Source organism: Bicyclus anynana, chromosome 1 (assembly GCF_947172395.1).
Source record: "Bicyclus anynana chromosome 1, ilBicAnyn1.1, whole genome shotgun sequence".
NCBI classification, from domain to species: Eukaryota; Metazoa; Arthropoda; class Insecta; order Lepidoptera; family Nymphalidae; genus Bicyclus; species Bicyclus anynana.
The window spans coordinates 12,671,529-12,684,502 of NC_069083.1; the positions used below are offsets into that span (position 1 = coordinate 12,671,529).

Genomic DNA, 12,974 nt, shown 5'->3' on the forward strand with positions numbered 1-12,974 from the left:
AAATATTGGACTGAGTTTAATACTTATATTCTAAGTACTAAAGTAATATAATGTTCACAAACAAAAAAATAATTTAAACAAACTATCAAAACGCATGTTTTTTTTTATTTGTTTATATGATTTTTTTAACATTTGGCTGGCGATTTCATTCTCTATTTTCAACAGCCAAAGCCAATTGTACATATGTTTTCTGTGGCCAAACTTTAAACCAATGACCATGCAATACATTAATTAATCGTTGATATAGATTAGAAAAAAATATGGCAAGGCCCAGCCTTACTACATTCTCGTGCGAAACGTGTTCAAATCCGCGTATAAGCCGCGAAACGAGTGTAGTACAGTTTCACTTGCCCTTTGCAAGTTTAGATTTGCACAGTGCGTTAACCTATTTTTGTTGGTTTTATGTTCCACTACAAAGGATTCGTAAACTGTATCATTATGAAGATGCGAATTTTGCGAGTGTGAGACATATTATGACAGTTATTTCTGCTTCAAGCACAGAAAACTCACAACATTAGGCTTCAAGCATCACGCTGAGAAACGCGCCGCCGCCGAGCATTCGCGCAAGAATCTAGAGCAGCCCTTAATCCAATTTGACACTGACGTCTTTGTCTTTTTATTCATCTGTGGTTAAGTCAGTGTCCGTTGTCAAATGTCAATGTGACAATTGACATGCAAATTCAAAATAGTTTGGATTGAATTGATTCATTTCATTTTCATAATCATTTCATTTCGTCCATCGACCTTTAGAATGACCTCAAGGTTGAATAGTCAATAGGAAATTAAATGCGCATGCGTTAGTAGAATTCCGTCAAACAGTGTTTGGCGCGCTGATAATACGAGGTAGCTTGATCACGATGAAATTACTTCTCTCATCATTAGTCGTTCGCCAGTTATCGTACGTTTCCCACGTTACGTTCCTCAGTGCGTTTCTTGCTTCGTGTTGAAATGTCGTGTGATTATTTGATAAACAATAAGGAAATGGCTCGACAGAATGGTATTGTACAACCTTTGCTAACTGGTAAGTCCTATGTTCTCAAATAAACATGCAAGTAGGAACTAAGTATTACGAAGTTGCATTAATTTTGGAGCGAATGTTCAAAATAAGGTTTTTCATTCTTTTTTTTTTAATTATTACATTTTTAATAATAAGAAAACCACAGAGAACAAGTTGTTTTTTTATATATATATTTTTAGTTAACTAAACAAAACTTTAGCTTAAGGTAATTTGAGTAGTTTATATCTATTATAATTTTACAGATTTATATCAAATAACTATGGCTTATGCATATTGGAAATCAGGAAAAGTAGATGATACTGCTGTCTTCGATTTATTTTTCCGCACTAACCCATTTCAAGGAGAATTCACAATTTTTGCTGGACTCGAGGAATGTCTGAAGTTCTTGGAAAATTTTCATTATTCTGACAGTGGTATGTAATAATACCTGATAATTTAAATTGGTTTATCTGTCTTTCATTATTTATATTTATGCTTCGGAATGTTGAGTTGTTGACGGACTAAACAGTTTTAAATTGGAAAAAATTAATAATATGCTTCTTTAGAACACAAGCTGGGAAACTATTAGATTAATACAAATAATATATGTTTAATATAATTCATACTAGTTTATACCTACCTACTACAATGTAAGTAATCTCTTGAAATTACATTATTACAAATCCTCGAGAGATATTGACTCTACTGGAGTCCGAGAGTTTTTTAGTTTCAGAACTTTAATAAGAGATTTTTGTTGGGTCTGGATGGGCTCACTGCTTTGATTTGTAGGTTTCTGCATCACTTGCTTCATTCAATAAAATGCTTCATATAGTCACAAAGTTAATTTTTACCATATATACATTAGAGTGGAATTCCACAATCTTATTCCTGTTTCTACCACAGTGAATAGTGAGTAGCCGTAAAGTGGCATCCCTTGGTTGACCTTCAGAAAGTAAAAATTGAGAGAATATTTCATAAGTGGAACTAATAATAATTATATCCTAATTCATCTACCTACTGTAAGTAGTTTTAATTGTTTGATAGTGTATTTTCTTATAAACTATTTATTTTCAGACATTGAATATTTAGTTCAAACACTGCCACCCAATATTGAACCTGAATTTTTTGAATACCTCAAGGATTTGACATGCAAGGATATCAAATTAAGTGCAATTGAGGAAGGCTCTGTGGTATTCCCAAGGTATGTTTCATCACATTTGTCCTAGTAAACTAGATTGATAAAGTTTAATCACTTTTTAATTAGTTAACCATTTATTGGATATTCATCCTGCCCTGATATACTAGCAGATACCCACAATTTTGTCCACCCTTAGACCTTGTCACTCCAGTCCTCTCGCAAAATCCGTTCTTAGCATACATTTACTAACTATAAACTACATACTTCCTTGCAAACTTAGTACTCCTTGCCAACTAGGCTTAGTATGTTGACAACACATTCAACCCATATCTCACACCTACCTAAATTTAATATTTTAAACAAAGTAACATATACCTGAAAGTACAATCCAATATACTTATTTAGAATATGTAAATTAGATTTCAATGCATATTTAATCCAATTACAAGTTGAAATTAAAAATTTTGAATAATTGCTGTAGGTCACTAAAATACCGATTTTTATGCCAGAAATTCTTATTCTGCCATCATATAGAAAAGTGTAAATGGTGTTGCAATATGTGAGCTGGATCAAAGAAATTATTTATTTCCTGGCTTTCAAATTAAAAAAACGGCATCCAAATAGGTCCATCCGTTTCATAGTTAAAATGCCACAGACAGGCAAACACAGACAGACAGACAGATATTGACGTCAAACTTGTAACACCACTCTTTTTGTTGCGTCAGGGGTTAAAATTAAAATGCCTTACATCATTTTGAAAAAGAGCTGATACTCTTACACTACTGGACCGATATTAACCAAACTTAGCTAAGAACCACTGCAAGGAAACTGGCTTTCAAGAAATAACAGCACCAAAATCGGCCCATCCGTTTGAAAGCTACAATACCACAGACAGTCACACACAAACACACACACACACACACACAGACAGACATTAACGTCAAATATAAGAGTTTAATATATTGGAACAAGGAACAATTATCTGAAGATAAGTTTTAAAGAAAATAAAACATTCTCATAGTGACTTGGCTATAACTGAGCGTAATAACTGAGTCACTTTGATTCAGTGCAGTTTTACTAGGTATTTGATTTTTTTACACAGATAAACATGAGTAACTTTTGTATCCAAAAAAAGTATGCACCATTCCCGATTGATAGAAAAAAAAACATATTTACATGTAGGTGAAGCCGCAGACAAGAAATAGTGTGTAATATTATAACTATTTAAAAGGATAATAAACCGCAGAACACACTTAGTTACATAATATTTATTACGTCTTATTATATTGTTTTCTTAATTGGCTTCCTGCATTGTTTTATACTAATTTTAGACTAGGGGCATTCACATGGTTGGCTTGTGTTAGGCCGTTTTGTAATTCATGCATTGCATATTACGTCATTGGTGTCGCATTTAGAATTTAGATCCAATATCGGAAGCGCTCGATTGCTCACCGTGTATGTTTGTTTTTTAATGATTGCAAATTAACTTAGCCCCATTCGCACGAGAGTTTTTTTAACGGACGTTAAAAAAGCGTTCAAATACGACAAATGCATTCCCAAGTATAATGATGTTCACACGACGTTTTTAATACACGACGATTTTTATCGAGCAGTATTGCATTATCAATTTTGGACTTTGGAAATAGACCTTTATTTAACTTCATACTATATCTGAACGCTTTTTTAACTTCCGTTAAAAATAAAACTCGCGTTTGAAACGAGGGCTTAGTAAAACTATATTTCTGTATTAATATTTTAGAGGAAAAGTTTGTCGGGTAATCTCTAAATCTACGGAACCGATTTTGAAAGTTATTTTACCACTAGAAAGCCACGTTATTTGTGAATGTCATAGGCTATATTTTATTCCCGTATTCTCATTGGAATGCGGACTACGCGGGTGAAACCGCGGGGCGTCGGCTAGTAATATTGTAGAGGTGAAGCTGAGTATGTTAGGTTGTTCGGTTTATTCTCAGAAAATACTGATTCAAATTGAAAAATCATTTTTGTGTTGGATAGTCCATTTATCGGGAAAGGCTGTAGACTATATAACATCACGCTACGAACAATAGGAGCAGAGCATTAATGAATAATGAAAAATGTGGTAAAACGGGAAAAAATATTAGTTTTTGATTCCATTCCTTCCGTTGCGTGTGCTCTGTGTAAACGCAGAAATTCTGTATGACAGAATTGTTTCGCTTAAAAAGTATTTAAAGGGATTTTTACGTGGACTAAGTTAACCTATAATGTTATCTAGATCTTACGGCCATATATTTATAAACTTGGATTAAAATTTAAGCATCAATATTTAAAAGTAAAGTGAACTTAAATTAGTAGTGCTTACGTCCACTTTACTTTAATTTCAATCAATTTGCTTCAAAGAAAAGTGGACGTAAACACTACTAATTCAAGCATCAATGTTTTAAAGTAAAGTTAACTTAAATTAGTAGTGTTTACGTCCACTTTACTTTAAAGTAAATTATGCTCAATCAATGTGCTTCAAAGTGGACGTAATCACTACTAATTTAACTTCAGTTTACTTTGAACTATCGATGCTTAAATTTTAATCTATGTTTATAAAATACGTCCGTAAGATACGTAATAGTCTAAGATCCCAGAGCAATATGACGCAGGTATTCAAAGCACATGAGATGCTACTGAGAATGTAAGGTTTCATCTATGTGAAAATAAGTTATGTCAGACACGTTAATCCATGTTTAAAAAATTTAAGCATCAATATTTAAAAGTAAAGTGAACTTAAATTAGTAGTGCTTACGTCCACTTTACTTTAATTTCAATCAATTTGCTTCAAAGAAAAGTGGACGTAAACACTACTAATTCAAGCATCAATGTTTTAAAGTAAAGTTAACTTAAATTAGTAGTGTTTACGTCCACTTTACTTTAAAGTAAATTATGCTCAATCAATGTGCTTCAAAGTGGACGTAATCACTACTAATTTAACTTCAGTTTACTTTGAACTATCGATGCTTAAATTTTAATCTATGTTTATAAAATACGTCCGTAAGATACGTAATAGTCTAAGATCCCAGAGCAATATGACGCAGGTATTCAAAGCACATGAGATGCTACTGAGAATGTAAGGTTTCATCTATGTGAAAATAAGTTATGTCAGACACGTTAATCCATGTTTAAAAAATAATATCGCCCTGGCATCTTAATCTATAACATTTTACGTTAATCCATGTTTAAAAATATGGCCGTTAGATTAAAAAGAAGTAAACTTTATTTTGTGGACGTATCAAGAATCTACATGCTCCGGTATCGTAGTGAAACGTATCTAGTATCTACATACTTTGAATATTATCAACATCGCCACATGTGATTAAATAGATAGGCTGAGCGCGCATCTCTATTTTTCCACCAGTCCAAAGTCATAAGTTCGGATATGTAGGCAGGTACGTATAGCTTAAAGCTGTGATAGCGGAGGAGCATTCCGGAGGGTGTGGGTTCGAATCCGATCCCGGCAAGCACCTCCAATTTTTCAGTTGTGTGCATTTTAAGAAATTAAATATCACGTGTCTCAAACGGTGAAAGAAAAACATCGTGAGGAAACCTGCATACCAGAGAATTTACTTAGTTCGCTGCGTGTATGAAGTCTGCCAATCCGCATTGGGCCAGCGTGGTGGGCCTAACCCCTCTCATTCTGATCGGAGACTCGAGCTCAGCAGTGAGCATAATATAAACACTGGGCTCTAACATAATAATAATAATACGTACAAAATAAAATAGGTTTCCTTGTACACTATGAACTTCCGCAAAGTACTACCTGCTTCTATTATCTATTAAATATTAATTGATAGTTGTAGATAAGAGCCTGTGAAACATATATACTAATATAATACTAAACTATACTTATAATAAAACTGTGACAGGTCAAATTGTGTACATTGAAAATATTTTGAAAATTTCAATTGGAGGGCAATCTTCAATCATTAAAATTTCATGCAAAAATTCATTCAGGCATTGCATTCAGAGCAACTTGTACAAAAAAAAAACATTATTTACAGAAATTGTATTATAGTACATTGGTAATTCAATCTGTAATGTTTAACAAAAATCAGATCTTCAAAATTTTAACTCCAGCAGCTACAACATTAAAAACACTGATTCAAGATAAAATATTTTGAAAAATTCCAAATAAAACACAACTTGGACACCCTAAAGATTTTTGGAAAACTATTAAAATAAGTTTTAGATAATTAGGTGGTGTATCATTTGCGTTAATTTACGGGATTTATTTATTAATTACGGGACACTGTATAATCGATACTGAAGCTAAAAATATTTTTTTACGATTTCTTGTCTGTCTGTCCGTGTTTTTGTTCACCGGGCATCACGCTGAAATTACTGAATGAACTTTCGCCATTTTGTATCATAAGAACGTTGAGAGATTCCCTTCATCTCATTCGTCGCAGAAATACTTGAAGTATCTCGCATTGAAACATGTCAAAATATTGAAACCGACGTAAGATATCGTGAGTAGAAGTTAAAAAATTATTAATTTCGAAATTTAGGTGTTTTCATAGTTTATTTCAATGACCGTCGTATCCAAAAAATATATATTACATCGTGTGCATTTCAACAATAATTTCGTACTAATTTTACATTTTGGTTAAAGGGGTAAAGTTTAATTAATTAAATAATTAATTAAACTTTACCCCTTAAATAATTTTGGTTGTTAGATCACCTGTACAATACACACATCACTACTTAACCCCAAAGTAAGCCTTGTGTTATGGGTACTGAGATATTAATTTGGAGTTGTGTTTCAGAGTCCCGCTATTGAGAGTTGAAGGCCCGCTCATAATTACGCAATTACTGGAGACGACCTTATTGACTTTAGTTAACTTCGCAAGGTAAGCTACTGTTTAGTCAGTGTATGACACCGCCTAACACTATAATTTTTGCAGACGTCATGGCTATAATCTATGGTAATTATTGTTTATAGATACATAAGCAGCTACGTAACTTATTTATTTATACCTATTTACTACCTACCTTTCAATATGAACCTACCTACTTATATTTAGGTACATTGTACATTTTTACTTAGCTATTACTTTACAGTTAGCAAGAAGGTTTTAATATGGTTTAAAATGGTAATCAACGGCCTTCAGTTTGATCTTTTAGGCCAAATTCTTAGGAAATAGATATGATAATTTTATCTGTAGGTTATATCTAGCGGATCCACGCGACATTTTGCACGTGTGGAATATTTTTTCCAATGTCAATGAAGTTCAAGTGTAGCTTTCTACTCATACTCGGAAAAATCGCATGAAAATCGGTTCATTAGCTTTTAAATCGATAGTGATATAGAGTAAGGTAGAGTTAGAGTAGAGTAGGGGGGTAGGGTAGGGCAGGGGTAGTCAAAGCGAAGCTTGATCAGCCCCACTAGCCAAGTTGCACATCGATTCTCTTTCTACGATCGCTAACGCTTCGAAAACTACAAAACTGTATGGGAATGACAGATCTTGATCACGTGACCTGTCGATAGCAAATGTCATTCCCATACATCTTTCTAGTTTTCGAAGCGTTAGCGATCGTAGAAAGAGAATCGACGTGCCACTTGGCTAAGGGGGCAGGTTCGCTAGTATTAGTATAGAATTATAGATTAATTGTATATGTATATCTTTCTTTTCTCGTATTGTTTACAATCTCAATATACATATATAGGTACCTACACACTTGTTTAGTAAGGATGATTAAGTTGTTTGATTTTTTATTAGTACGCTATCTAATTTTATCAGTCAAGCTCTGCTGCGTAAATTAATTGCATATTTGCCGACAGTAACTTACAAATTGCTTCGTACTAGACCGCGATTTTGCGTGAAATTTGATTGTGTCAAATTATGTTAATTTGTTTCACGGATAAACAAATACATACCTACTTTATGAAGCTTATTTCAGAGACAAGTTTGAGGAGATAGATAAAAAAAGTTCAAAACATATTTTGTATTTTATCTCTTCTTTTATCACGTCGTCATGATTATTATGATTATTTTATTATACTTAGTATGTATAAGAATTATAATTAGATATATGTAGGTGCGTTATAAACAATGTTGCTTAAAATATAATATAACTTAATATTATGAATACTCGGTATCGATGTACTGTAGGTACGTAATAAATAAACAAGACATCAACAAGGTGACTGAAAGTTCAAATACATAAAATTGACATATTTATTAACATGATTTACATTATATTACTGTTAGGTTTTTAAAAAGAATTGCATTGCTGACAGTGCAGTAGATTGGCTAATATCTATACTAATATTATAAAGCTGAAGAGTTTGTTTGTTTGTTTGATTGAACGCGCTAATCTCAGGAACTACTTATCCGATTTGAAAAATTCTTTCAATATTAGATAGCCCATTTATCGAGGAAGGCTATGGGCTATATATTATCCCCGTATTCCCACGGGGACGGGAACCACGTGGGTAAAACCGCGTGAAGTCAGCTAGTTGTAATATAGAACAGGATACTGCGATTTCCACACTCTAGCGAAAAACCACTCCGCTCCGAAACACTGTCTGCCATCATGATCTATATTTTACCTGTTTTATGACGTCACGTTAACACTAAACCTTTTAACTAAACCACAGTGTGTGTGTGTGTGTGTGTGGAGTGTTTGACAAATATAATAGGTTGACAATTTGTTTAACCTTTAATCCCTAATTGACACAAGTAACATCGTGACGTCACAAAATTGACGACAGCGTTTTTGACGTTTGGAAAAATTGGTAAAATACATAATTATTAAATTAAGTTTTCTATGAAATTCTTAACTTTTATTAATTGTTATCGATATATTTCGAACCCTTATTTATGTATGTATGTACGTACGTTTGATAAACTCGCTCGAAAACCTTTTTAAATAAAATTTGAAGAATATGAATATTTACTTAATTAGTTAGGTATTATTCTTTACATGTTTCTACTTTAAATTAATTCCTAGATCAAAATAGACAAGCATTAGCATTATTCAGATTTCGTCAATGAGGAAAACGTGTGTAATATTTTTTAACGAAATATTTCAATTTCAGCTTGATGGCTACAAATGCTGCTCGATACCGAATGGTAGCTGGAAAGAATGTATCTTTGCTTGAGTTTGGGTTGAGAAGGGCGCAAGGACCAGACGGCGGCCTCTCAGCGAGCAAATATTCATATATTGGTTAGTACTTAGCCGTTAATGTTAAAAGCTTTTTTTATTCCTGCACTGCCTATCCCTAAATAGCCCCGAAATAGCTAGAATTACCTACTTTAATTTTATTAGACTCTAATTATACTTGCATATCTTTTGAAAGTAGTAATCTACTCGTAAATATATATAAAAATTTTAATAAATAAATTCAACCGACTTCCAACTCTAAAATTAACTTAAACTAAAAAGCAAAAAATAACATCTTACCTATGTGCTACCTTCTGATCAGTTTGAAGGCGGTGCCAAGCCAGTGATGTTTTAATTCAAGCCGTTTAATTTCTGTGGTTTTTCAGAAACGGTTTTAATTAAAACATGTCACTAGATTGGCCCCCGCTGGACATACATAAAAAAAAAAGAAAACCATACATACAGCCTTTTTGGAAGACGGTTAAAAACGAAAGGTCATCTCTCATCACCATATCTTTTTAACCGCTTGACATACATAGTTGAAATTTGGCATGAAGGTAGTTCATAGTGAGACGACGTCTGCTAAGAACGGATTTTAGGAGAGGCCCGATTAAGGAGGTCTAAGGGCAGACGAAGTCGCGGGCGTCTGCTATTGCAATATGTATGAAGACTTGATAGAGATGGCCATTCTAAACTAACCAAGATAAACCCATCGAGTGTGGGGTCATTTGTTATGGCAAAAGCTGTGGGCTACTTCTTAGATATAGATAGATATAACTCAAAGCCTTAATAGACTCGTTATCGCACGTTAAACTGTAGTCGTAACCGACACAGCCTTTTCCTACTAATTAGAGGCGAATGGGAATATTGGTTATATTTAAGACATGGCAAATGTTCTTTAAAAACACCACTTACTCGTTAAGTTAGGTATGTAAAATGTTGTTTTTACAAATAGAAATTCAATCTTTTTACTTACATTGCATGATAAATTTTCGTATGCATCAAAAATGATTAGCTAGTTGATTCAGACGTCAATTACACGCTCGACCTATGCAATATTGTGCAATTAGTTCAAAGGTTTCCAATTACATAAACAGCTTGAATACTTATTAATAACTCAAATTTAAACGTCTGAAATATGTAGCTATAAATGTATACAGAAATAATTATATTCTACGGAATGAATCTACTAGTTTTCACCCACAGTTATCGATTAAGATTATGCAATGCGGAATATTATTTTTATTTTAATACAATATTTTAAACTTTCTTTTGTTTAAATCAAACCAACTAAACGCTTTACCCTCAAGCTAAGGGGATAGCTTGTGATAGGAGAATTATAGAGGATAGAACTTAAGGATTTAAGTCCTTTCTCTGAATAGTAAAACTATTGTCCTTTATAAAATGCCGTATAGTGTAATAGACTTCGTAGAAACCCTTTAATAAATTTCTAGACGGCATTGTTGTTTTTATCGTGTCATGTAGAGCGGTACACCTATTCTTTTTAGTGCTTCAGACAGGCTTTATAATACTGATGTAGAATATGATGTATTGTTTGTACTTTGAAACACTGACTGGGCACAAATGTATTTTCCCCATTGACGAACATCATTTTCCCTTTTCTTTTACTATGTTAAATAACTTTACTAGTGCCGGATTAAGGTATGAGTAACTGGATGCCCTAAACAATCTTCCTCTGTGTGTCCCCTATCATTGGACCATCATTAAAACGCGTAGATTCCGAAATTGCTTTTTTCGAGTGATCGTTTTTTGGTTTCCTGGTCGGCTCTGGCCCCATTAGAGGGGATGCCCTAAGCAATTAATTAAATACCTTACAGGCTAGTCCCTGGATTAGCCTAAATTTCAGTCCTGACTGAACTTTACGCTTTATTTTATGCCTTGTGTAAAGCTATGATATAATCTAACTAGTGGCGCATTCAGAATATGAATAAAATCATGATTTATTGCATTGTAATGACAAATCGTTTAAAAGAATATTACAGCGGCAGCAACCAGGTCCTAGTCTATTATTTGTAATTGTACCTATTAAAATGTAATAGTTGTCATTAAGCGCTGTAAAGCGCTATCAGCGGACTCAGGGGAGTTCATCACAAAAAAAATATTGATTATATTAGCGTAATCCTGCAGCGTATTGCCGTGAAACCAAACCGCTTGGTGCCAGGCACGTACCAGGCACGGCGCCCGCCCGTACATAACACTCCCCACGCCTCCACTGGCAAGGAACCCCGAATAACAAATAAGTTTCTTTAATTTGGTGGTATCATGCAAGCACCTTGACATTGAATACTTCACCCATTACTCATGGGTGTATGAAGTTTCGAACTTCTTAGATAACTTTTGTTGGCAGTTTGGAAAACATTCTGAAACATTCGGAGTTATAATGTATTCAGCCTACTAAGTTTATAACCTTGCTATAAACAATATTTTTACATACTACGAGTATATTATGTTTAGTACTATAGTTAATTTCTTCTTGCCGAATTATCTTAAGGAAGTAATAGCCCCTATACAAATTACCAGGCACCAGCATTCAATTTACTTTAGCTACATAACTAGAAAGTACTCTAACTTACTGACTGTAATGATATACTTACCCTAAATACTAAGTCCAAACACTTAAAATACAAGACAAGTCAGGGCGTGCCAAAGTATGAGACAAACATAACCCAACAACAATAGGATATAACCACGGATTTAAGTGACAGCGTTTTTTATGATCAGTGGGTAAAACCGACAAACTTAAGTACTTGTCTAATAAAATCATTTCCGGAACCTCCTTTTCTAGAAATAAAAAGCATAAAAAAATCGAAGACGCCCAATTAAATTTTCAGGTGGATTTGACGGGACAAGCAACGTGCTGGCCGGCAAAATGTTTAACATACCCGTGAAGGGCACACACGCACACTCGTTCGTGACGTCATTCAGCACGCTCGACGACCTGCATACGGCCGTCCTGCTCCACGCAGAGACACAGAAGCAATGCAACCTCCTCGAACTGGCCGTAGAGTGGCGCAGGCGACTGTCGGCCGTCATAGACGTATCGCCGGAAGAGGCGAGCGATGGCGAACTGGCCGCCTTGATATCCTACGCCCAAGCGTTCCCCTCGGGGTTCTTGGCTCTAGTGGACACTTACGATGTGAAGAGGTATAATTTTCAAGGCTTACCGTCACGACACAGACAGCATACCAATGGGCATTCCGGATACAATAGCAACTGTGGATCCAATGGTCGTAGAGTTCGAATATCGACCATACGTAGTACGTGTGGATATAGCACGGTCGAACGCACACTGAGGTAAACATGCAAGACCGCTATTGACATTTGGTGTCCGAGGCCTGATTTTCTATGACATTGGGGTCACAACAACTCATGGTATGCATTTTTAGACGTCTTTTTGACACTTAGAATCTAACTAACTGGCCAGTTTTCAACACTACTAATAATTCCTATTTCCTTTTAGTATATAGTGCTTTTGCTGGATAGAATATGTGTGACAAGGGATCAAATGATGAGATTTTAAAATAGGGACCTATATATTCTATAGGTACTCTGTTGAGTAGTGACAAAATGACGTTATAAAATGTGTTAACGAATGTGTTAGGATTTCAATGTCATAGCCAATAAGAGTCCTGATATAAACATGCACAATTCATGGACATTACTATGAACTTCATACTGCATTCAAAC

General features: G+C 34.3%; 1 protein-coding gene across 3 annotated transcripts in view; it reads left to right on the plus strand.

Annotated features, from left to right (window-relative positions):
• Nucleotides 1-651: 651 nt before the first annotated feature.
• Nucleotides 652-12,974, plus strand: part of LOC112043043 (nicotinate phosphoribosyltransferase) — a 28,398-nt gene continuing 16,075 nt past the window's right edge. Inside the window, exons 1-6 of one of the 3 annotated variants that reach the window (XM_024078302.2) lie at nucleotides 652-1,021; nucleotides 1,261-1,431; nucleotides 2,072-2,198; nucleotides 6,926-7,009; nucleotides 9,202-9,329; nucleotides 12,119-12,581. In XM_024078302.2, coding sequence (XP_023934070.1) covers nucleotides 949-1,021; nucleotides 1,261-1,431; nucleotides 2,072-2,198; nucleotides 6,926-7,009; nucleotides 9,202-9,329; nucleotides 12,119-12,581 — 1,046 coding nt within the window. In that variant the 5' untranslated portion in view covers nucleotides 652-948. The remainder of the gene's footprint in view (nucleotides 1,022-1,260; nucleotides 1,432-2,071; nucleotides 2,199-6,925; nucleotides 7,010-9,201; nucleotides 9,330-12,118; nucleotides 12,582-12,974) is intronic. The other 2 variants (XM_052891628.1, XM_024078303.2) reach the window with 2 other exon arrangements.